The following is a 24,108-nucleotide window of genomic DNA, read 5'->3' as shown; positions in this document are numbered from 1 at the left end:
AGATTTAGTATCAAAGGTACATCATAAGAATTTGGCCTCAAATCCAGGTTAAGCACTGACTGCTGAAGCCAAACACAAACACCACACCCTTAACACACTTTCAAGAATGTTAAGGGTGCGAAGCTGAACATCCTCCAATTTCTGTGTGTTCATATCCATTAGTGTTAGTGGTACGGATAAAGTCTTATCAACGTACATGCAATTATAATTAAAGTTATACTATGCAGGATTTTCCTTAAAATGATATCAAAATTCAATCATCACTCATGTGTCGGTGTCTGTATCTGCAGAGATCTTGCCTTCTACCTGTTGTTTCTTATTATTTTACTGTGTTTCTGGAGAAATATAGTTTGACTGTTGAGTCTCAGGCCTAGTCCACACGTTCACGGGTAGTTTTAGAAACACATTTTTTTTCCTCCTCTGGTTTCAAAAAAATTCCCGTCCACACACATGAAAACGCAAATGAAGGCTGTCAAGCGATGTCAAGCGCACGCCAAAGCAACAGGTGGCGATGTGACCTCTACCGTAAGGCCACATTGGCCAATCAGAAGCCTGAAGTCATTACAACAACAATGGTGCCTCGAGTTACTCCTCAGTGTCACACTTGAATATAAAGTGGACAAAATCCAAGAAAATGTGGACTGTCGCCAATCAAAATACGGCGATATTCCTCATCGCAAGGAGGATATAACATGTGAAAATTGCTGTTAGGAGATAACGCCGCACACTCTGACATCAAACAAAGGAGACAAGCCAAAAAACCCCGGTTTTCCTGAACTGAAATGCCGTTTACGTGTGTGCGGAAGGCCAAAACGCATAGAAAAAGCTTAATTTTAAGAAATACCCGTGTACGTGTGTACAGGGCCTTAATCCCAGTCCGTCAAATACCACCAACGCAAAGCGTCTGTATTTGAACACCTGCGTTAGATTCAACAATCAGCTTGATTACAAAGAGCAACCAACAAATCATTAGATACTGTGATATAATAAGTTCAACTGAAAAACCCTTTAAAGATTAAATATCTCTAATCCAGTAAATCAAGCATCTGGCATATGAAAATCCTACTATGCCATCGGCATGCAAGATGGCTGTACACACCTCGAATTAAACTTAACACTAATATGAACGTGTTGTTTTTCTTTTTTTTTTTTAATTTTAAACTCAGACTTGTTTTCAATGAGAAATCATAAACACACAGTATTTAAATATGGCCGTGTGTCTGTGCACGATGAGATAAAGCCCTCTGCAGTTTGCAGCTCTGATTCATTCACCGCTGTGCATGTGAACAGTGCGTGATCAGGGGGCGGAGCTGCCGTGACGTCACGCAGCAGGGCGACCAATGGCGGCGTCTGTTTTCGCAGCCTATGATTGTACAGTAAATACTATGAGCTCGGCCCCCTTCCCCTCGCGCTGCAGCGATGAAAGCGGAGGGATAAACGGAGACGCACCAGCTGGATGTGCCATAAAAACTGCTCATTTAAGAGCCGAGATATCCTTCTGTCGGGAGTTTGCCTGTCGGGTTTCGCAGCCTCTCTGCTGGTCCCGGCCCGGAGATAAAGAACCGAATCTGAGACCTGAGCAACCTACGGCGAGAGAGAGGGGAGAGGAGGGGAGGGGGGGGTTTAACGGCGGCCCACTGCAGTCTGAATCACCGGAGACTCGCCCCACCGCCCGGCTCATCATCGACGTCGTTTGCCCCAGTCTGCGTGAGCATCCTCCCGGAGGAAGAAAGCAAACGGGACGGGAAGGGACGGGACCCGAGCCCGCGTTTGACCCTCTGCCGCAGCCCCGAGGTGCGCTGCTGGGCAGAGCGCAGTAAATAATGAGCCAAAGGGACACGCTGGTCCACTTGTTCGCCGGAGGGTGAGTCAGACAACGGATTTATTCGAGATACTGTGTTTTTCTTTCTTATGAACCGCACCGACACACGAACCGTCGTCTGGTTCGTCCAGCTAGCTAACAAGGGCCGTGTTTTACGCAGCGCGTGCATGTGCAACCAGCGTTACCCCTGGCAGCTGTGTGCACGTCAGTCACGTACAGGTACAGACTTCCTGTCGTCACTTCAAAATACATCCGTATGTGCGGTAAAAACTGTAAAAACTGTAGGATAGAGAGCAACTATATGCTTAGATGTGTCTTTGTAGATACCACTAGTACTTCAGTAGCGCGTAGCTCTTTAAAAATCGTTTTATGCCTGTAAATATCAACTTCTTCTATTCAAGAACGCTTTTATTTTGAAGGCAATTTCAATGTATTTCCGGGCTCGTTGCTGCTTGATGATCTTCTCCAACTGCAACAGCAGAGTCAATCATTTTCTCCAGTGATGAAGCATTTTAGGGAGCTTAGAGACTTGTCAGATGAACGAAACGTCAGTGTCACTGACAGGTCTCTTTATGTGGAGTCAACAGTGTAATTAATTATGTATATTTAGTTTCTGCATTGACGTTAATACGCTATTATTGAGCCCACGACTCCTGTAACTTATCCTTCAAGGTCCCAGATACAGTAGATGAGCATCACCCTGCAAACCATCTGAGAATATTCTCACATGTAATGATTTTTGCTGCACGTGCAAGGTCATTTTAGCCTGTTAAAATTTAAAGTTTTCCTGCTGTTTTTGAGGATCTTTTGTAATCCACTAAAGGGAGGCCACGACCACTCCTCAAACTGGTGACCCATATAATAGGTGATTCTCATTCACAAGCCCGTAGACAGGCCCAACAACTTGTTCATCAAAGGAAATGTAAACACAGACTGTAAAATGTAGCAGTTTATTGGCACACTGTGTCTACTTTCATCTCTGCACCAAGCCATTGACATTCAAATGTGTCAATCTTGCCACAGCAAGACTCTTCTGTTATCTCTCTTTTGTCAGGCAGTTCAAATCTGAGAACAGCACAAGACACATTTCATTATCTTGAATATAAAAAAAATCAGATTTGCCTTCCCTAAAAATCCTGAGCAGCAGGCCTCAGCACGGTGCTTCCTCCCACAGCCACTGAGACGCACACATGCAGCAGACAGCGTAGCTCCGAAAGTAGGCCAAGGGTCACCGCTGCCTGTGAGCATGAATGTGGGTCGGTCTTTTGAAAGGTAAATATAGCTGGTGCTACTCAAAAGAGACTGCAGGGAGAGGAATTCGCTGCCTACCGCCAGGATGTCAGTCTTCACCACTATAACTAGTATTTCCATAACCTGACCTACAGAGCATTCATATGGGTTGTCATTGCAATAGACAGCAAGCACTTTCCAGCTTTGTGGTGCTTTGATTGTAAAGCTCTGTCCTATTATGGAAAGCTGCCTTTGCTGAAAGCAGAGAGGATCAGTGACTGTGCATCTGTGGCACGATGGCAGAACATTGTTTTGAGGTGACGTCTGGTAGCCTTTGGCTTATAAAATTAAAGTACATCATATCAGTGAAACAGATAATACAGTAATATTTATCTGTTATCTGTTTTCAATAATGAAGATAAACTTTATTGCAATTAGATTGGCTTCAGTTTGTTTACATGCAGACGGCTTCGGTCAGAATAGAGGTCAATGTCGAAACATGATCATGTGAGTTTTCTTTGGTTCATTTGTAGGCAGTCATGGTTTTATTTACAGTGTGTGTATGTGTGTGTGAGCTCAGTGAGCTAGCTGAACAGCAGTCTAATTTTAATGACACCTCATTTTCGCCTTCTCAGATGGCAAAAGTCAGCAAAGTGGTCACACTTACGCTGAGCCACGGACCAATTTCTACTGAACTAGATAAAGAAGTTGGTCACTCTTAGCTGGCAGCTTACACATGGCACTATCTTGCATATCGCAATACCAGGTCATGTTGTGTGGAAGTGTTCCTGCTCCTAGATAAATTTAGAGCTGAAAGGAATAACAGATCATGTTGCCAGTGATGGGGGAGATCAGTATTGGAGGATGGTTTTGAAAAAAATATGGTAAACAGGCAAAGAATAGATGTGAATACAAAAATACATACATACAGTATAATAATAATGATAATAATAACAGTATATTGTGTTTATTGATAGCTTTTAAAGATGCTTAACATGACAAATTTAATAAATTATAAAGGACCAAGAAAACCAAAATGCAAAAGAAGTGCTATATATGATATATGAAGTGGTATGTATGTTATCTATCTCTTTTTGACCAGTGTGAAAGTGTCACCATGTTTTCCCCCTTTCCTTTCTTAATCTGCATCCTCCTTCCTTACTTCCTTCTAGATGTGGTGGCACAGTGGGCGCTATTCTGACTTGTCCTCTGGAGGTTGTGAAGACCAGACTGCAGTCCTCTGCCATCACTCTTTACATCTCTGAAGTCCAGCTCAGCACCGTCAATGGGGCCAGTGTGGCACGTGTGGCTCCACCAGGGCCTCTGCACTGTCTCAAGTAAGAAGAATGACGTTAAATGTTAATTGCACTAACTTTACTTGATCAGGGATGATCTCTGTGGGAACCTAACCCTAAAATGTGTCTGAATCGGAAGTAATCTTGAGTTGCATTGCACACTCAATATATGTGCAAAGACAGGAACAGCGGGGAGAAAGTCTGAAAGATGCAAATGATGTTTGCTGAAGTTTTGTACTCTTCCGTGAAAGCCACACACAGTCTGTGTTTGTTGTCACAGCAAATGTCCATGCCAGTTGGTGAACTTGACCATCTGGCTGTTCAGACCTACTGTAGTCTGTAATACTCTAAAATGACTCTGCAGTAATAATGAAACGGGTCATTTGTGTGTCCTGTGTCACTACAGTCTGTTTACAATGAGTCTTATTTTACACTTCAACCTTTTACACTGTTTCCTATGAGCAAATGCTCTTGTAGAGGATATTTATTCCGCTCAACGTGACACTTTGAAAGCTCAACGAGTCTGAATGCAACATCACAATAAGAAAACTGACTCTGACAGTTGATTCAGCCCGTTGCTGAGTCACTGCGATGTGTATTTATCCTATTGTCCAACACAACTGATAAAAGCTGAACTAATGTCCAACCCGTCACATACAGCTACAAACATGAAATTGTTGGCGGAAATGGTTGACATGTCCTGGGGAGTATGTTTCAACTTGTTGCAACAATGCAACAGATTGGAAGTCCCGCCTCAAGTATTTTCTGTCTTTGGCGTTCAGGAACAAAATGCAGAATTTTAAGCCTCATTTTGACCTTAAAGCTCTGTGGCTGTTTTTGGTACCTTCCCTAAACAACTACCAGGAAATCCAATATAAGAAATGCACTGTAAATTGTTCCTGTTTATGCATCATGATCTTTCATTACTCTTCTCATTGGACTGTGGAAAGTTACAGAAAGATGGGAAGTGAGAGTGAAGGGGAATCCAACATTGGTAAGGTGTTTATTTGCAACCTTCTTTTAGCCAGTGTGGTTGGATACTCATAGTTAACGTTGGTCACTGAGGGATTAACGGTATTAAGGACATCACACAGTATTAAACATATTGCATAATGCAAAAAGCTGCAGTGTAGTTTTTCCACAGCTAAAGGTTTGCAGTGATGATCTTACAAATAAGTCTTGGGACAAACCTCTTTGGTTTTACTTCATATCTAAGGAAAAAAATACAGAATTGTAAAATTAAATTAAGCTTAGCCATGATACGTAGGCAAAATGCTGATCTTGCACCAAGTAGTGAACCACTTTCTTACACTTGCTTGGCTAAAATAGTGATTCATTCTCAGTGGCTATTGCAATAGTTGGAATGTTTTCTTTGTCACGTTGCCTGCATTAACAAGGCTTTGTTAACAATGCTTTCTCAGAATTTTTCTTACGAACACTGTACTAAGGCCTTCTTTCAATTACACTTAATCGAGGCATTGTTTCATGCTCAACTTCAGTTCTGTGCTAACATAAACCAACTTCTTGGGTTGTCCTTGAGATAAACAGCCACTGGCAGAATATGTACACCACTATTACATGACGCAGAGAGGAGCGGGGAAGAAGAGGGAAGAGAAGGAAAGGAAACGATTTCACACGAGTCAAAGTAGGTCAACATGCAGCGAGGTGCAGGCATTGTTCCAGTTTAGAGCAGAGTATGATTTACACTGTCGCTCCAAGCTCTGTGTGTTTTGTGGTTTGGGCAAATAGTCTGTGCTCTTGAGGAGATTGCACAGTACACAAACCCACAAGCTGAAAAAAATTACAGCTGCTTCAAGAAACATCCGGACTGTGTCTTTTTTTTTTAATTGTGTGGGACAGCTCAAATCAAGCTACCGAGTCTGTCATAAATCTGTCATCTCCCCCAAAAGACCAGTTTATAATCTGGCCCAAAGGACCTTTTTATCATCTTTTGTGTCTCTTTACTTTTTTCCCAGGATGACTTTTCTTTGGATGTAATTTTTGATGTACTGCATCACAGTTTATGTGAAAACGTGCGTTTAAGTTGAAGGAGGTTAGTGGGTTAGGGGACAGATGAACAATCTCTGAACTCGGGTGACAACCAAAGGTGAACACGTGAGCTGCCATCATGATAGCACAACCGCAAACACCACAAGGACAAGGACACACCTGTCATTATTTCTGGGTCAGCCAGTGTGTTGATAGTGATCCTGTGCATAATGTCAGGCTGTACTTAGTGTCAAGTCCTGGCAAATTGTCCATAAAGTATTATTTACTGGGCCACATGCTTAGGGCACCCACATTTGATTTAAATTTAGCTATGAACAGAGATGTTTTGGCAAATGAAATGCTATCTCTCCAGTTTGACCTCTTTCTGTTCCCTGTGGTGCCCCTTAAATATCAATGTTTAAGTATTAGCTCTATTTTTCTGTCATCATACAGCATATGTAAGAGTTTTTTTGAAATCAGTGATGAGATAAAGAACCTTTTGTGTGTGTAAGTCGCATAATGGATTGCAATAGCCAAGTATTAAAAGAATAGTTTGAAATATTGGGAGATAGTTATTTGCTTTCTTGCTGAGAGTTAGATGAGAAGATTGATCTCGATCTTGTGTTTGTACAGTAAACATGAGGCTTGCAACAGCCTTTGTACAGAAACAGGCTTGCTTTCTGGTCATTGTGCTGACATAAGCTAATCCGCTACTGGTGCTAGCTTCATATTCAGTGTACAGACATGAGGAGTATTAATCTTCTCATCTTGTCTGGCAAACTTCCTTGGTGTCTTTCATGTCTTTTAACTATAGACCACTTTGGCACTGCACTAGGTCCAAGGCTCACCTGTTAGTCCTGAGACTGGGAAATCTACTTTAAATTAGAACAGTTGGCTTGTATAAGTAGCCAATCCAATGGTCGATCAATAAAAAGCACATTATATGGATGTTAACTGTTTGCTTGCTTTGTTTGCTGATGGAATATCCAAGAGAACACAAATCTCAATCTATCTCTCCGCAGGTTAATTCTCGAGAAAGAGGGACCTCGTTCCCTCTTCAGAGGACTGGGACCCAACCTTGTGGGTGTGGCACCTTCCAGGTATGTACAGTATTGTCTGTAGTATTGTGGGTGTGCTGTATGTCTTCTCCTGCCTACCTTAACTTTTAGGATTTCTTAAGTAATATCACAAAAATGTACAGAATGAAGTCAAAAGAGAAAAAAGACAACAACCTGTACTTACCTATCTGATAATCGGCAGTCGAGTAGGCCACCACAATCTTTAATGTTTATAAGAAACTTAAAGAATGAACGACTGTTATCAGGACCAGCACGACCTCTTATCAGAGAATAAAGGTATTTCTGCGTCATTTACTTCATGTGTTACATCAAACCTGGGCACACATTTTGTTGAGGAATGTATTTACTTTGCTTGATCGTCTTAGCTTTTATTATCAAGCTTTCATCTCATTAGGCGCTTATGTCTGCAGCAATAATAGCAGGCCACAAATACGGAAAGAAGGGAGCTAAACTCACTGAAATGCGATGGAAATCTGCTTCATATCCCACAGGAAACGAGCAGGTTCTCTCTTTCTTAGCTCGGCTGGTAATGGTTGCATAACAGCCTGAACCCAGTCAATCACAGTCTGAATGAAACGGCACAACAGCTGGCACTGGCCAGCTGTGACACCCTCGTCATGTGACTGTTGTTGTTGTGTATTATCACAATGGAGTTCCTATAGTCAGACAGTTGTGTTTGTGTCCAATCCCCCACCCTGACCTGTCTAGTTCTCCCTAGCTACTGCTGCATCACATGGCCATTGTCATCCTCTTCCCGTTGGTTCGTTGTGGTTTCTATCTCTCTATCTGAGTCATCCCTTCCATATTCTTATCCTCTTCTCTCTCTCCATGTTTGTCATTCCATATACAAATGCAGAATTGTTCTGTCCACTCGGTCCTTCACTGTCTATGCTGTCTCACCCTGTCAGACTCGGACTGTCAGAGGGGTAAAAAATGCCCTCGGGTGTGTGTGTGAGTGTGTCTTTCCCATGGGCTAGTTGTCCAGCTGTGGAAATGTCCGCTTGTTTCCTGGTCATGGCAGCTATAGCACACTGTGCTATAGGAAGATATTGTTACATAAGTAGTAAGCCTGATGAACTCATTGGCCTCCTGCAATCTGCAATGTGTAGTTTTATGAACCACGTGTCCTTAATATTCCCCATTGAACTTGTTTTTATGTAGTACTAAATTTACTCAAATCTTTCCAGGCAGTATCATCCTAATAATAAAAATAATACTAAAATATCAATACTTAAGACATGATTTATTTTTGCATGCCTCCAGATACCACATATGTTTTTTACTGCACAATTAATCGAAATATAATCAAAATCGCTTTACAACCAAGTGCAATATCCAAATAGCAAGAAGCTGCAATTTTTTGGATGAAGGTAAAATGTGTGGCAATATAATGAAGTACTGTAGTGCTTCAGAGATGCCCTGGCCAACAAATCTTGCTTTCCAGATTTTCTTTACATATATTTTTATTTTCCCTAAATAAACTGTTAAAATCATGATGATTGTTGGGGTTTGTACCAAACAAACATGCTTTCTTACACCTGAACCAAGGGGACCTTTTATTAAAAAATTGCACCCTCTGTGATCATTCACACTTGGACAAATAAATTTGCTGTCACTTGAGGATTAGATGGAGAAAAGCTAAATCTAATGTCAGTGTATGCAGAGACTTCATTGAAGTTTTTCATATTGGTAGTCATGAGCAACACTTGATAATCTCCATTCATTATTCAGAGCAGTCAAATTCATCACTTTGGTCTTCAGCTGCCAGCAGTGATTCTTCGACTAAGATACTCTAAAAAATGGCCAAATTACTCTGGGTTATTGATCAACATGCCGCCTTCAGTGTCTGCGTAGTTTATGATAGATACAGCGGAAGATTCCAGTTTTGAAGATTTATAGCAACATGAGATGAAATATTTCCACTCCATTTAATCACAGTCTAGGTAAACTTTACAACGTAATATAATTAATGAAATAACTGATTTATTACTTTATTTATCTGTCGGCGGAGGTCTGGGTTGCTGGGCTACAGAGTTATTCTCTCCTATTATAATTAGGAAACAGCACTCTGGCGCTGGAAAGCTAAAAAAAAAAATTCTGATGCTAATGAGATCGCGGTCCACTGGGCATGCTGCTGGCGTTCATTAGCAACACACACAACACATGTACATGCAGAACAGCTTGCACCGGCAGCAGCACTCATTACGTATAAGAGATGCACATGCACATTCAGGCTCACTCTCATAATTCATCTCTCATCTGCAGTGCAGCATGATTATGTTGTGCATGCGTGATCTCAATTCAGAACGAGGACAGGGAGCGGAGGTCAGCGGGTTTAATTCCACTCAGCAGAAATGTTGATTAAATCCTGTGATTTTATTTAGTGAGGAGAATCATGGGAGATAAATCTGCTACTAAAGCGTGCCATGAGATTGAGATGCCCATGCATGCAGACAGACACACACAGACACAGATAAACTTCTTTCAGTGGCTTGCTTTTAGACTACATATTAGCTTGGTTTATCCCTGCATGGCCTCATGTAAAATTTAGGCAGTATCTCATTTCAGGCAATTAAAATAATATTATTTTATATTTAATGCAGATAACTTAATGCTATTCTTTATATAGATTATGCAGGTAGTTTTTTCTTTCTTTACTCAACTTGTGGTTCCACTTAGTAATCTTTTATATCGCAACTGAATTCCTGAATGCTCTTCATTCATTTTTCATTTTAAATGTTTTATTTTGATCACTGTGCATGTGTTAAGAAAATCAAGAAGAGCAATGTTTTCTCCCAATGTTTTGCTGTCTATCCCTGAAATGGTCGGGGAACACTTCCTGCATGGGGTCATGTGTAAATGGCAGCAGAGATCGGCACACAGGGAAATCTGTTCCAATCTCAAGACTTTTGAGGGAGCATGCAAGCAATAACATTGCAGGGAAAAGCACATAAAGGGTTACGTCCGTCTGACGAAAGAAGTTGTCACATTGAATTAGTTAATCAATCACGAGACCCTGCTGATGAGATATTGGAATCCGTGACTTGTTCATGGTTGCTTTGCCTTGTCTTGCAAATTTGTTGAACATTAGAACAATGGGTTACACTTTATATTGAGGTCCTTGTAATATGCGTTAGTGATTTACTACCTTGGTGTTGTAAAATCACAATAAATCAACCTTTACCCTTTTTTGTTTAATAAGTAATAAAGCCCTCATAAGTCCTGATAAGATTCTTATTTACATTAATCAGTATAGAAGTGTTAATGATAGCGTAATAAGCACATTTATTGTTAGATTAGTAAACATTTATTAGCACTTATAAGAAACTTGTTAACAGACTGCTTAAGAATGCCTGATGAGTTTCCTATGTTTATAATAGCATTACAAATGTATTGAGTTAAACAAACTTACCTATTATTGCTTTTTTAAACTATCTTTTGTTGCATTACTAAGATTAGTACTTACTTTATTTTGCATTTATTGGCAGACAACTACATACTTATTTACAGTTAACTATGCTTTTAAAGTGTTAGTTAAGAACATTCAGCTCCTCGTCTGCCATGTTCCTGTAAAAGTAAGAGATGTCTTCTGCTGTGTACACATGTATCCGGCCTTTCCCCGTCTTCTTCTGTTGATTTAGATGGAAATTGGCCTCCACAATCTGCTGCACTCTACTTTGCCCCATTTATTCCGACATTGCCACGACATGTTCCTGAATGTAGCTGCATGTATGAATAGTGAAAAGCACTTTTGGTGCCTGAAAGGTTATCTGAGTAATTAATCTGGAGCTATGTGTGAAAGAGGTGTAGTTAATCTTGATCTCTGTCTTGTTTGCCACAGGGCGATCTACTTCGCGGCCTATTCAACAGCCAAGGAGAAGCTGAATGGGGTGCTGGAGCCAGACTCTACCCAGGTGCACATGGTGTCGGCTGGGATGGCAGGTAATGATGGCTCCTTCTCCCCCTCCCTGCTGTCTGTTTGTCACTGCGTGTCGCTGAGTGTTATATCTGTCTGTCTGTCTCTCTGTCAGTCTGCCTGAGCAGTGTTAATCACTGATGGGTTTTATATATATATATATATGAATATAAAGACATTATTCAGTTTGTCTTCATCAGACAGATTTCATTTTTCTTTATCCTTTCATCATTTATTTTGTCACAATTTAAAAATATCAGAGTTTCACGTCATTCTCTTCCCCTTTATATACCCCTCCCCTAACCATATACATGTGTGGGATGGTGGGATTTTCTCAAATTTTAAAAGCTTGTGAATTCCTAAAGCATGCTAAGGCTAACTAATAACACATGTTATAAGTAGTCGTTATGTAGATGTTTCATGTGTAGAAATATGAAATATAAATAAACGATAGGGGGTTTATCAGAAAGCACAATTTGAGACTCTCAGGATCAAACTGACCTAAACCTTGATTGTGGTGAAAACAGCCTCGTGCTTTGATTACTGTGTCACCAAGCCATGCAAGATACATTTATTAATGTTGTAAAGTCTTTACAGTCCAACACAATGAAATGATTTCAAAGTAAAGAGTTAATCTCCCATCGAGCATTAAGGGAAAATGCACAGTGAAACCATGCCAGTGACACAGTCACAAAGCGTATCTTTACTGCTTCCACTTACCAGCTTCTCTACCCAGATAATCCAGTATCATTGTTCTACCAGTATCGGTCTCAGACTTTAATACACTAAAACCAAATGAGAGACAGCACACTGGCAATTTCTGGCTGTAATGTGCCACTGCTGGCATTTATACCATGACTGAAGAAGAAAACCACATGGTCCTCAAAGTTTAGGTTGTGCTTTCCTGCTCTCCTAGCCCCTTTTGTCCCCCTTTGTCCTCCATTATTTTTATTTCCTCCCCTCCTTTTTTGCTCCTTTTATTCATTCATTTTGAGGCCTCTCCGGAGGACTCTGTAAATGGTTTAACATCCCAGTTGTTACTTAAACAGTGTGGTCTGGGCCCCCTTCTTTGCTCTGTGTGTATAGAGGAGAGAGCACGGCCCCGAAAGGTCAACCGGGGCCCCTGGCACTCAGGCGGACGCGTCAGGTAGCACCCCATTTCTTTACACTGGTATGATGAAAACCATGGTGATTTTTATGAATATTAGAAAGTTCATAATGGTTATTCATTTTGTAATGATATTACCATTGCTTATGGCAATGTGTTTGCTGCTGGATTGTAGTTTTAGGTTTGTTTATTGCTTAGTCTTGACACACACCTCCTTCCCTTAGCCTGTTAGTAAAGGTAAAGTGATGACACATACTTTTGTAGATTTTATGTTGTCAGAACAAAAGAAATGCTAACCTTGTCACTTCTACAGAAAGTTGTAGTGGATGTGCTCCATTTTGTCTTTTGTCGTCATCCACCATCAGTCATTTCTGTCCAAGGACAGCCTGTATCGGCCAGTATTTTGACATGACTTCCTCCCAAATAAGTACTTGAATGTGAACTAGATGCAGCGAAGTCACGGACATGCAAACTTAAGCACAACATATAGTGAGTTTTTCCATTATGTTGTGCACATTTCCTCATCAGCATGGCAGCTGCATTTGTTTATCGTACCTTCAATGATTACCAACCACATTTCTGTAGCTGTACTATACAGTACAAATGTGATACTTACACTTCTTGTTTATGTCTTTAACATGCAAATATTGCATATTCAAGCCTGTCAGTACTGACAAAAATAGCCTGAGTGGGTGAACATCTTAACATTCACCGCTGTGCCTTGATAATTGCTTCCAGTTTTGTGAAGTAGCTTTGTGGAGTCACTGTCTCTCATGGCCTCCCTGCTCTGAATTATGGGCTTCCTTACATTTGGGTAAGGGAGGCGGGTCTCACCACTTCCCTTCGACTTATTTTCCCTTTCAGGATTTAATCTAAAGCATGCTCGCCTTCTCTGAATGTAGGTCAAATTCCTCTGGAGAAATTGCGCAGGGATCATGTGTCTATAGAGGGAACATTATGCATAACGTGCAGCAGCATGCCTATTTACAGATGCAGTTCTTCAGAGGTTTACCTCATGGACAAGTTCAAGGACTAGTTCAAGGACTGCTATAGCTTCTATAGGTGGTAGAGCACGACTGAGACTCAATTTTTGCATGATCCCTCGTATGTTATTAAGCGCTGGTGACAAAGATATGTAATGGAGGCAGAATATTTTACCCTTTTACAATAGACTTTATTGTCAGAGATCACATCGATGCACTGAAATGATCTCAGTTACTTCATGTCATGTCTATATTTTTATATACTACATTATTGGTTGCAATTATAAACATTAAGCTTTTACTTTAACGATAAATATTGAGACTTACACATGTAAGGGATAAGTGGAGAACAGGTATTTTTCCACTGAGGTTTCCATTTCTAGTGTCCTTTTGTGTGACATTGAAGAGGACTTGTCTGTTAGCTCCTTCGGGAGTGATTTGATCCGTTTTTCTAGAAACATGCCGCCTCTCAGGAGACACAAGTGCGAGGACGTTTTACTGTTATTTTTACATTCATCCCAGTTTGTATTTGGGGCTGACAGTTATCCATTGTTCCACTTCATTGATTCACTTCACTTTGATCATTCTCTTCATCCATAAGGCCAGCACTTATTTATAAAATGGCCTCCTCCAGTCCTTTCATCACCATTGTCCACCGCTTACAATCTGTTATACACAACGACAAGGTTAGCATTTCCTGCCTCTTTTTTAAATTAATTGAATTTGATTTTGTTCTTTCTCTAATATGTAGATTATAAACTGATAATGGCAAAATGATTCTGAAGGATACTTCCTTAATTTTAATTTCTGCCTTTGTATTTGTACTGTACCTCACTCTGGTGAGATGGAGCTGGAGTTTTGGATTGGGTTGGTTTCTATTCAGTCAACATTTTCTTTATTCCAGTTAATAAAGGAGTAAAGAGAGACATAAATCGTAATAAAGTGGAAGTAAAAGAAATGTAAAAACCATATAAGTTAAAGTTGATGGGGCTTAGAGTTGGGATTAGACTTTGGGGAAAGATGGGGGGGAGGCCAGTCCTCCCCCTCCCATCTCTTCTCCACTACCTGTACAGTACCAATGGGTTGGGGTGGGTGGTTGACTGGTGGGGTTGGGGTGGATGTGACTGCTGCTTGTGTGTGACTGTGGTACAGAAAAGCCTGTGTCTATTTTAGGGCTTTACTGTAAAGCTTTCACCCCTGCGTGATTGGGTGGGACACCCCCGCCATCTGAGCCCCCCATATCTGCAGGCTACTAGCTGCAGCGGGGAGGAGCTGGAGGAGCTTTGCCCCTCCCTCGTGAGTACACGCCATAGACGCTACTTCCTTCTACTTCCCTCTTTTTTCTTCTTCCTCTTTTTCTTCTTCTCTTCAACAGACCTGTGTCATCCTCTCTTCTTCATGCAGTTGCCATAACGTAGGGCTGTGTTGCATTGAAGCAGTAGATGTGTCTCTTTATAGACTCACGCTCGTCTTAGCTGTTTTCTGCAAACGGCCATCTTTTATTCCTCTATGTCACATCACTTGTATCAGAAACTTTTAGAGACACTTTGTGGCGTTTCCTAATGATACAACATGATCATTAATTAGCTTTACACCCTACATATCAAACTTTATATCACAGTATATTCCCTGAGTGTTCCTACTTAACAAACACACATCTGTAAATAATCAAAAATAAGTGCATGCAAACACTCACATCTGCTTGATATGTATTTTCTGCACACAATTGCATTTTTAATGCACTTTCAGGGACCCCATTATTAACTGGACCCAGTTTCAGACTAAGCTAACATTGATATTGGCTGTGAATGCGGCTAAATATATATTTAAAAAAAGTTTCCTCACCACTATTAGGAAGTGAAGACCGCTCAAGTAAAGACTTTCCACTTTACTCCTGCTGAATAGTTGAAGAATCTCCTCCATATAACATTTAGTTTCTCTGTGCTGTTGTAGAACCAGTATCAGACCTACAGTCTGCTAACCACTGGTTTGTTAAATGTCATTGAATAAACATTAAGATGTTAATGTTAATTGACAAATAGAGGGAGCACAATCATATTGCTGAAGTAACTACAGGAGAACATTTAGAACAATGTGAAAACTGAGAATTAAACCTGTGTTGTGACTGTTGTGTAATGACAGATTTGCTTGTAATAAGGCCAGCACTCATATGTGTATTACAAAGCACATTGAGAGTGTAATGATAAAAAAAACCCACACCCCGCCCCTGTAAGCTCTTAAAGATTAGTGTTTTAATTGCAAATGATTTTTATAAGAAACACAAGAGCTCTCATTAGCATTTGAAACAAATGAATCAGACGGCAGGATAATGATAATCTGCCACACTTAACGGACTAAAATGAATATGTTGCCTGTTCTCATTTCCCAGTGTTTGCAGTTAGATATTCTTTTAATATGAAAAGAAATCACTCACAGCTGCTGCCTTCATGCACTGTTGTTAGTTCGATATTTACTTCAGGAAGAGAGCTGTTGTTTACATACACCTGTGTAGCATTTCACATGAAGAGGATCAATAAGTGAATATGGAAAAGCATCTATCTGGAACTGAATTAATGATTTTTCAGAAAGAATACAGACATGGTCCCAAATAATCTAAACAATAATTCTCTGATCCTGTTTAGTGAAGTGCTTTCTCACTGTCCTTGTACAGTATAGATTTAATGTTTAATGTAGATGATTAGATTGTGTTCTTCCAAATGTCTCTGCATCTGTCTGAACCTCTGACCTCTTCTGAATCTCCCAGGGTTCACCGCCATCACAGCCACCAATCCCATCTGGCTGATCAAGACCCGTCTGCAGCTGGAAACAAGGTGAGCAGCCTCAAACCTTAAAGTCTACAAGTGGACTGGGTTGTATGAATGAATGACAATGAAATTATAGTGTTTTTGGACTTAAATTAAAAAAGACTCTCTATGATTACAGAAACCGGGGCGAGCGGCGAATGAACGCATTCGAGTGCGTGCGGCGAGTGTACCAGATGGACGGCCTGCGAGGTTTCTACAGGGGCATGTCAGCCTCGTACGCTGGCATCTCTGAGACTGTTATCCATTTTGTCATCTATGAGAGCATCAAACGTAAACTGCGGGAGTCCAAGGCCCACGCCAGTATGGACGAAGAGGAGGAGTCTGTCAAAGATGCCTCAGACTTCGTGGGCATGATGCTCGCAGCAGCCACCTCCAAGACCTGTGCCACATCTATCGCTTATCCTCATGGTAAGCTTCTGTTTCACTCGGCATATTCTTTTAAAAACATGAGCCATGACATGAACAGCTAATGATATCACAACATGTTTTTATTATCTGTGAGACTCACCAAACAAATCTGCACTTTGAAATTTTAAAAATCTACATTCTAGTGACCTAAGATGATGTTTGCAGGTGAAAAAGAGGCCAAAGGCAGATGAAAATGTTTGCTTTGCAAAACATCTGTGTATGTGTGGAAAAGGCCTTCAACAAATCTTTTTCTCAAACAGAAGTAAATGGTTCATTTGTTGGGGATTGTTGAAGTCTCAGAAATAAGTGTATTCATTTTGTTGAGAAGAGGTAGAGGAGAAAATCAATATAAATGTCTGTGCATCGAGAGCCAGGTGGCGATTATCTTACATCCAATCTGCACCTGTAACGCTTTTCAGTTAACTTGTATCTTGTTTGTTTAATTTTAAGACAAACACAAAGGTACAAACTTGAATTTGTACTTTTCACAGAGAGGAAACATGCTGCATTGTGAGTGACTCACTTGTATTGGAAAATATCATGATCCACTTACAGTATAAATATAACGATCAGTCTCCACCTACGTACAGCTCAAAGCTGAATACAAGAGTTCTGAAACTGTTAGGATTGTCTAAAGTCATTCTGGGACAAAACCGGTGTATCGAGTAGATGATTCACAGTAGGTAAAGGTTGGAGCAGGCTGATGGACAGCTCGTAGACCAAGAGAGGGATAAATAAACCACTTTTAATGTTAATGTGAGTGTCAATTATGGGAACGTAGCTCTAGAGGGACTATACAACACTCATAGGCAAGGATAGCTAATAGTGAATGTAACACAGTTTTCTTCCTCTACTCTCAAATTGCAGAGGTGATCCGGACACGGCTACGAGAGGAAGGCAGCAGGTATCGCTCCTTCTTCCAAACTCTCCTCACAGTACCCAGGGAGGAAGGATACCGGGCGCTGTACCGCGGCCTCACCACCCACCTTGTCAGACAGATTCCCAACACCGCCATCATGATGTGTACATATGAAGTGGTGGTCTACTTGCTCGGCCGTTAGCCCACCGTGTACGCCTCCTTCCTGTGTGAAGAGGCAGACAGTTAGCAAATGACTGAGAAGGAGGGCCGAGGAGAAGTGTGGACAAAATGGCAAAATGAAGACCAAAGGAAAGAAGAACCGATTCTAGTGGACCATCCATCCATCCACCCATCATCTTATATCCTTTGCAGGGGGACTGGAGCTGATCACAGCTGACATTGGGCACCGGACAGGCAATTTTACACCAGTTAAGCTGCATGTCTTTGGAAGCCAAAGGGAACACCCAGAGGAAACTCATGCAGACACCAACACGTGAAGTCCGCACTGTAAGGCCTTGGCCTTCTCGCAGTCGGGCGACAGTGCTGACCTCTGCTCCACTGTGCCACCTCTTGTGTACCAGAAGAGGACAAATCAACAAAAGATCAAAAAGTTTGAAAAGAGAAAAGCCCTTTGTCACCAAATTAAGCATCATCACCTCCAGTTCCCTTTATCAGACCTCTGGATCAGATAGAGGGCACTACAGTTCACAGAAGAAGACGAGAAACTGACAGGAAAGCCACAGAACGAGTTTGGCAACTGTTAAACAGATGGTATCTCTGAAGGAAAAAAAGATTTTAAGCACAATTCAGTGGCCTTAACAGAAAGGGTTTGGTCCTTCTCTTTGAGTGCCGAGTGAAAAGCAACCTGGTTCACTCTCAGATAATGATTTTGTGGAAGGGGAATGCTTGGAGGCAACTGATTTTGACAGAAAAGATGATAACTAAATGTAGGTCAGTTTTAATAATCCAAACATCTACTTGCTCTGTTTGTCTGCACTTGCTTTAGTGCTGTGAGACTGCTGTATCATAAGATGATTGGCAGTTAAGGAATGTTTGTTTAAAGGTCCCATATTATGCTCATTTTCAGGTTCAAATTCTTATGTAGGGGGTCTACTAAAAAAAGATTTGTGGGCTTTAACAGTCAAAAAGCACATTATTTCTCTCATACTGTCCAGTGCTGCAGTGCCTCTATTCACCCTCTGTCTGAACGCTCTGTTTCACTTGCTGTCTCTTTAAAACCCACTTCCCGAAAAGCCCAGTCTGCTCCGATTGGTCAGCTCTCACAGGCCTGAGCAGACATTGTCTACCGTGTCTCCACATCAGCTGTGCCGGTGTTTGTGCAACCACAGCCGTGTAGCGGTCAAAGCTGAGGGCAGTGATGGATAACTGTGACATCACAGCCTTACAGAAGTCTTGACGGCTGGTTTAAAGGCACAGTTTCTAAATACAAGCTGTGTCCAGTGTTTTGACACCTTCAAATAAATATATAATCCAAAAAGACATTTCTTTTTTTTACTTTCTATAGTGTGGGACCTTTAAAGCAGAATGTAAGAAGGAAGCTAGCATTTAAAACTAAGACATCAGTCACCTGTATCTTTGCACTACATAAAAGCGTGGCTTGAAGCATTCCCCTCTGAACACTGCAGTCCCCCCCCCCCCCCCCCCCCAATGGCCTGAAGTTCATACACAGCAGTGAGCTAAGTGGCCAAAGACATAATGATGAGCTTGTGAAGGCCTGTCACTCAAACGCACACTGCAGTAAAGTAGCTTGTGTTCATAAAGAGTGGATTGTGGGTTGTTTTATTGCTCTACAGCTCAGTGCCTGGCGGTGACATGCTTCGGCTGCAGTTGGCCTTCAGTGTCGACAGTTTCTCCCTGTAAAAACTGAAGCAAGATCAGTATACAAGGCCAGCTTCTGCCTGCACCCGGTCACTGCTCAGGACTTAAACCGTGTGTGAAAAACGCAACAGCAACGTGTCCTTTTTAAGATGTGAAGTGTGTGATTGTCCGAAAGGTACCGAGACTCAGTATCTACCATTGGAGTGCCACTACTTGAATATAATGTGACGGTGTGGGGAAATGTTGGAGTGGGAGAATGTTGATGGAGTTTCATCATCACCCCGTAACGTGTGTGTGTCTGTGTGTGTCTGTGTGTATCTGTGTGACGAACATGTTGGTCACTGATCTAACCATGTTCAAGAATGTGTGCGTGAGTGAGTGAGTGTTTGTCTGTGCATCTGCAGTCATGTGTGCCTGCATGTATAATTAATATCTACTCCAGATTTCCCTCCATGAACTATTAATCTTGCAAGACGCTGCGGGTGGGAGTGTGTTAAAGCTCCTGTACGATACTGGCAGCTTTCATTCGCCCTCTCACGCCGGTCGTCCTTCTAGTGGCTTCCAACTGACCTGATAACATGCACTTTTGTGGCCTTTTATGGCTTGTGCTTTGCATTTTATTGTGTGGACAGTTTGAACTTGTACATTGTAAAAGAAAAAAAGTATTACTGTATATCAAAATGGTATTTTGCGCAACTGTTCTTAAAGCAGATATATTGTACAGTTTAGAGTTCTCAGTAGTTGTGAATGATGTCCAGATGTGTGTACATAATATAGATACTGTATATGCATATCATTTGTCGTATTTCTCTGAGGCCCATGTATGATCATGCTGTATTTTGCATTTGCAAATTATTGCATCCATTTCTGTGCAATTTAACATTGTTTCGACATTGACTGTTGACATGAATATTGATATTGCTTGGCTGATTTTTCTGACAGTATAAGTTGTGTGTTTGTTTTTTGGGTTTTTTTTTGTATTTGTATGTCGCTGTCACGCAACATTTGTTCTTACATGAAAGCAGACGAGCGCTGCAGACAAACACTCTCATGTAAGCATTTGTGCTGCAGCGCTGGTTAGTCTTTTTACCGGGAGTTCCTAAAAAGTGTTCAGTTTTGTGAAGTTTGGATGTTTCCATTATTGTTAGTGTTTACATTGTTCCTCACTCTCAGATTATGTTTGCTTCTCCTTGCAAAACATGTTCTGACTATAAAAACGGTTGTGTTTTAATGTGAGAGTTCAAGAACTGGAACCGGGGCTGTTCAAAACCGAATTTGATAAACTAATCTGTTACTGTTAATCTGCAGAGAGTTGTTAAGTAAATGTACCCCTGTAAACCATCCATTCAAAAAGCTAACACGGTATATGTAAAGAATTATTGGGAATTTTAGTCACTAATATTTGTATCCAAAGACATAAGAAGACCTAAGAATATGTCAAATTGTATCCTAGCACTTATCAAATAATCCCCTGCATACTTTCCTGTTCTTTAATGTTAAAACATCCTTTTAAACATCTGGTGAACAGAAAAAACCTCCCTGATTTAGCTGCTGTGGTCTCAGTGGACACCTCTCCATATGAAACTGATAAAGTCTGCTCAATTTCCACGTTCAAAATCTTGTGTGTTCATGCATGGTGCTCTTGAACGCTCTCATTTCCCCCCTTGTCACAGTATCATTTCAAAGGCAATCCGAGGCCTGTGTTGTACCTTGTAATTATTATTGATTTTCAGTCTCCATTGACATGTTGCCAGCCCATAGTTGCTGTCGGTGCTTGAAAAAAGTTTGCTGACTCATTTTAAACGTTTCCCGTCAAACACTATGAGCTGTTGTCTTTGGCTCAACTGCAGTAATACTTGAGCTCAAATTACCAAAATGTGACGTTAACAGACGACTGGACAAGAACATTTCACTTTGTTTTTTACCTCTCATTTCAGTGTTTGTATGCAGTTCAAAATCTTTTACCTGCTTGGACAGGATGCAGCCTCATGCAGGGTTGAATGAAACCTGGAACATTGGTTTTTGCCAGCTCAATCATTGATGTATTTTTGTTTGTTTGTTTTTTTAAAACACAAAAGTAAATAAAAAAATCCACATGCAACTAAAATCAGCCTTTCTCTCTTCATTTGTTTTTTTTGTTTTGTAGGCATACGACAGTCATGTTTGTTGTTAGATGGAGCTTAAAGGTGAAATATGTAAGAATTTAAAGGGGGCAGAATACCAACAGAGTAACCGCTAACTGCTGCTAATTGTAGCTGCTGTAAGCTGGTTTGCTCAGTTAGCTGTGCATCTGGCGGACTGGACAGGGAGCTCGAGCACCTGGGGACTGTTGGCATAGGAGCATAGGACAAGACAGGCCCAGGCTAGCTGGTTAGCATGCTAACTTCAGTAATAATACAATACTTAAATTGTTATTTTTTAGTTTATTTTAAATGTTTGAACTAAAACTCTTACATGTTGCACCTTTAAGACATTCCTATGGAAATGTTTGTGCCAAAGATGCTCACTAGACATAGTAAAATATTCACATTTACCTGTACACATAGACAAAAAGTAGACAAATATAGGCCATGTAAGCACATGTGAGGGGAGATGCAAAATATGATAGTGCAACTCCAATTTCTCGGAAATTAGAGTACAAAGAGTAAAGAGTCAACAAGCTGTATTTACCTACTAGCACCACCAGGAGGAGCCAAATAGCTCCTGATGAAAGCGACCACTGCAAAAGTTCAATTTACTGAATTCATTGATTTTCGTCTGTCTAAATTGCAATCATGATAATTTCATGCTCACACGTTAGGGGCCAATAAAGGCATCGATTTCTATTTAGTTCCCTCTAATGCACGTGTAACACCAACAGCAGAATTAGTCAATGAATGTGGCTGGATGGAAATTGGAATGATCCATCATCATACGTGTGCTGGCTGTGACTTGTATTAAAAAAAAATGGCCATCGGACATTAGTTTGTATTGATTCTGTTGTGCAGCTGTTATGGTTGCTCAGCACAAACAGCACACAGCATGCACACTGATCCTCGATGCAAATCAATCAGCCCTGCTCTGTTCTACTTCAGCAAAATAGCCCGGATTACAAATATCACAGCAGATCAGTCCATTGATCTTATTGTGGTTATGTGGCTGAATTGACTTGCACGTAACAGGTCGCTGATTTGTTTAGTGTCAAAGATTGGAAACAATCTGAGATGTGCACAAAGCGTGGGGATAATGATGCCTTCAAGTTCCGTCGGAATCCAATCCAGATATGATCAGGAGGACTGAAAAAATCGATCGATTCATAACAATGAACATACCATCACAGGGAATATGGAAATAGAAGGAAAATACATTAAAATTCTTGAAAAACAAACACATACAATGAATACATGAGAAATATAATGAGACATTTCTAAAAAATAATAATAAATTCAACTGAATAAATGAGTTTAGAAACACAGGAAGTGATGCTGGCTTGCCTCCTAATCAGCTGGTTTTATGACCACTGTAGTCTAGTAATGTTCCTCTTGTCTTAAGTCTGCTGCTTTCTTCTTATGTGAAAATGTGTTGTTGTCGTTAGGTAGTAGTAGTACTAGTAGTAGTAGTTGTAGTAATAGTAGTAGTAGTTGTTGTAGTAGTAGTGGGAGTGGTAGTACTAGCAGTAGTAGTAGCAGTGGCAGTGGTAGTAGTAGTAGTTATAGTAGTAGTAGTAGTGGTGGTAGTATTAGTAGTAGTTGTAATAGTAGTGGGAGTGGTAGTACTAGCAGTAGTAGTAGTAGCAGTGGCAGTGGTAGTAGAAGTAGTAGTCGTGGTGGTAGTACTAGCAGTAGTAGTAGTAGTAGTGGGAGTAGTAGTAGTAGTCGTGGTGGTAATACTAGCAGTAGTAGTAGTAGTAGTCGTGGTGGTAGTACTAGCAGTAGTAGTAGTAGTAGTAGTGGGAGTAGTAGTAGTAGTCGTGGTGGTAATACTAGCAGTAGTAGTAGTAGTAGTCGTGGTGGTAGTACTAGCAGTAGTAGTAGTAGTGGGAGTAGTAGTAGTGGTAGTAGTGGTAGTAGTAGTAGTAATAGTGGTAGGAGTAGCAGTAGTGGTAGTAGTAGTAGTAGTAGTCGTCGTTATAGTAGTAGTAGTGGTGGTAGTAGTAGTAGTAGTAGTAGTAGTAGTGGTAGTAGTAGTAGTGATAGTAGTGGTAGTAGTAGTGGTGGTAGTAGTAGTGATAGTAGTGGTAGCAGTAGTAGTGGTAGTAGTGGTAGTAGTAGTGGTGGTAGTAGTAGTGATAGTAGTGGTAGTAGTGGTAGTAGTAGTGGTAGTAGTAGTGGTGGTAGGAGTAGCAGTAGTAGTAGTAGTGGTAGTAGTAACAGTAGCGGTCGGCTGTGGCTCAGGGGTAGAGCCAGAGTCTTGTTATTGGAAGGTTGCTGGTTTGATTCCCCTGGTCTGCATGTCGAAGTGTCCTTGGGCAAGATACTGAACCCCAGACTGCTCTTGATGTGTTGGTCCTGATGTGTTGGTCGGCACCTTGCATGGCAGCCACCGCCATCAGTGTATGAATGTATGTATTAATTACTGTAAGTTGCTTTGGAGTAGTAGTAGTAGTAGTAGTATTTATACAGCTCAACGGGAGCCTAAGTTTAAGAGCGGCCCGTGAACGCACCATCTGAGCCTAAGCCAATCGCGTCAGAGCAGAGCGCCGTGTTGTGGCAGAAGCGACCAATCAGCGCTCGCTGTGCGGAGTAAATGGACACTGAGCGTCGGGACGGCGGCCGC

General features: G+C 41.1%; 1 protein-coding gene across 1 annotated transcript; it reads left to right on the top strand.

Annotated features, from left to right (window-relative positions):
* Window positions 1-1,418: 1,418 nt before the first annotated feature.
* Window positions 1,419-21,460, top strand: LOC141017140 (solute carrier family 25 member 36-A). The gene is made up of 7 exons (XM_073491759.1): window positions 1,419-1,864; window positions 4,225-4,389; window positions 7,359-7,436; window positions 11,257-11,357; window positions 16,187-16,253; window positions 16,366-16,655; window positions 17,523-21,460. The coding sequence occupies exons 1-7, from the start codon at window positions 1,824-1,826 to the stop codon at window positions 17,714-17,716; spliced, it is 936 nt and encodes a 311-aa protein (XP_073347860.1). The 5' UTR covers window positions 1,419-1,823; the 3' UTR covers window positions 17,717-21,460.
* Window positions 21,461-24,108: the final 2,648 nt, after the last annotated feature.

Source organism: Pagrus major, chromosome 21 (assembly GCF_040436345.1).
Source record: "Pagrus major chromosome 21, Pma_NU_1.0".
NCBI lineage: Eukaryota > Metazoa > Chordata > Actinopteri > Spariformes > Sparidae > Pagrus > Pagrus major.
The sequence above is the reverse complement of the archived record's forward strand: the minus strand, read 5'-3'. Positions and strand labels throughout refer to the sequence as shown.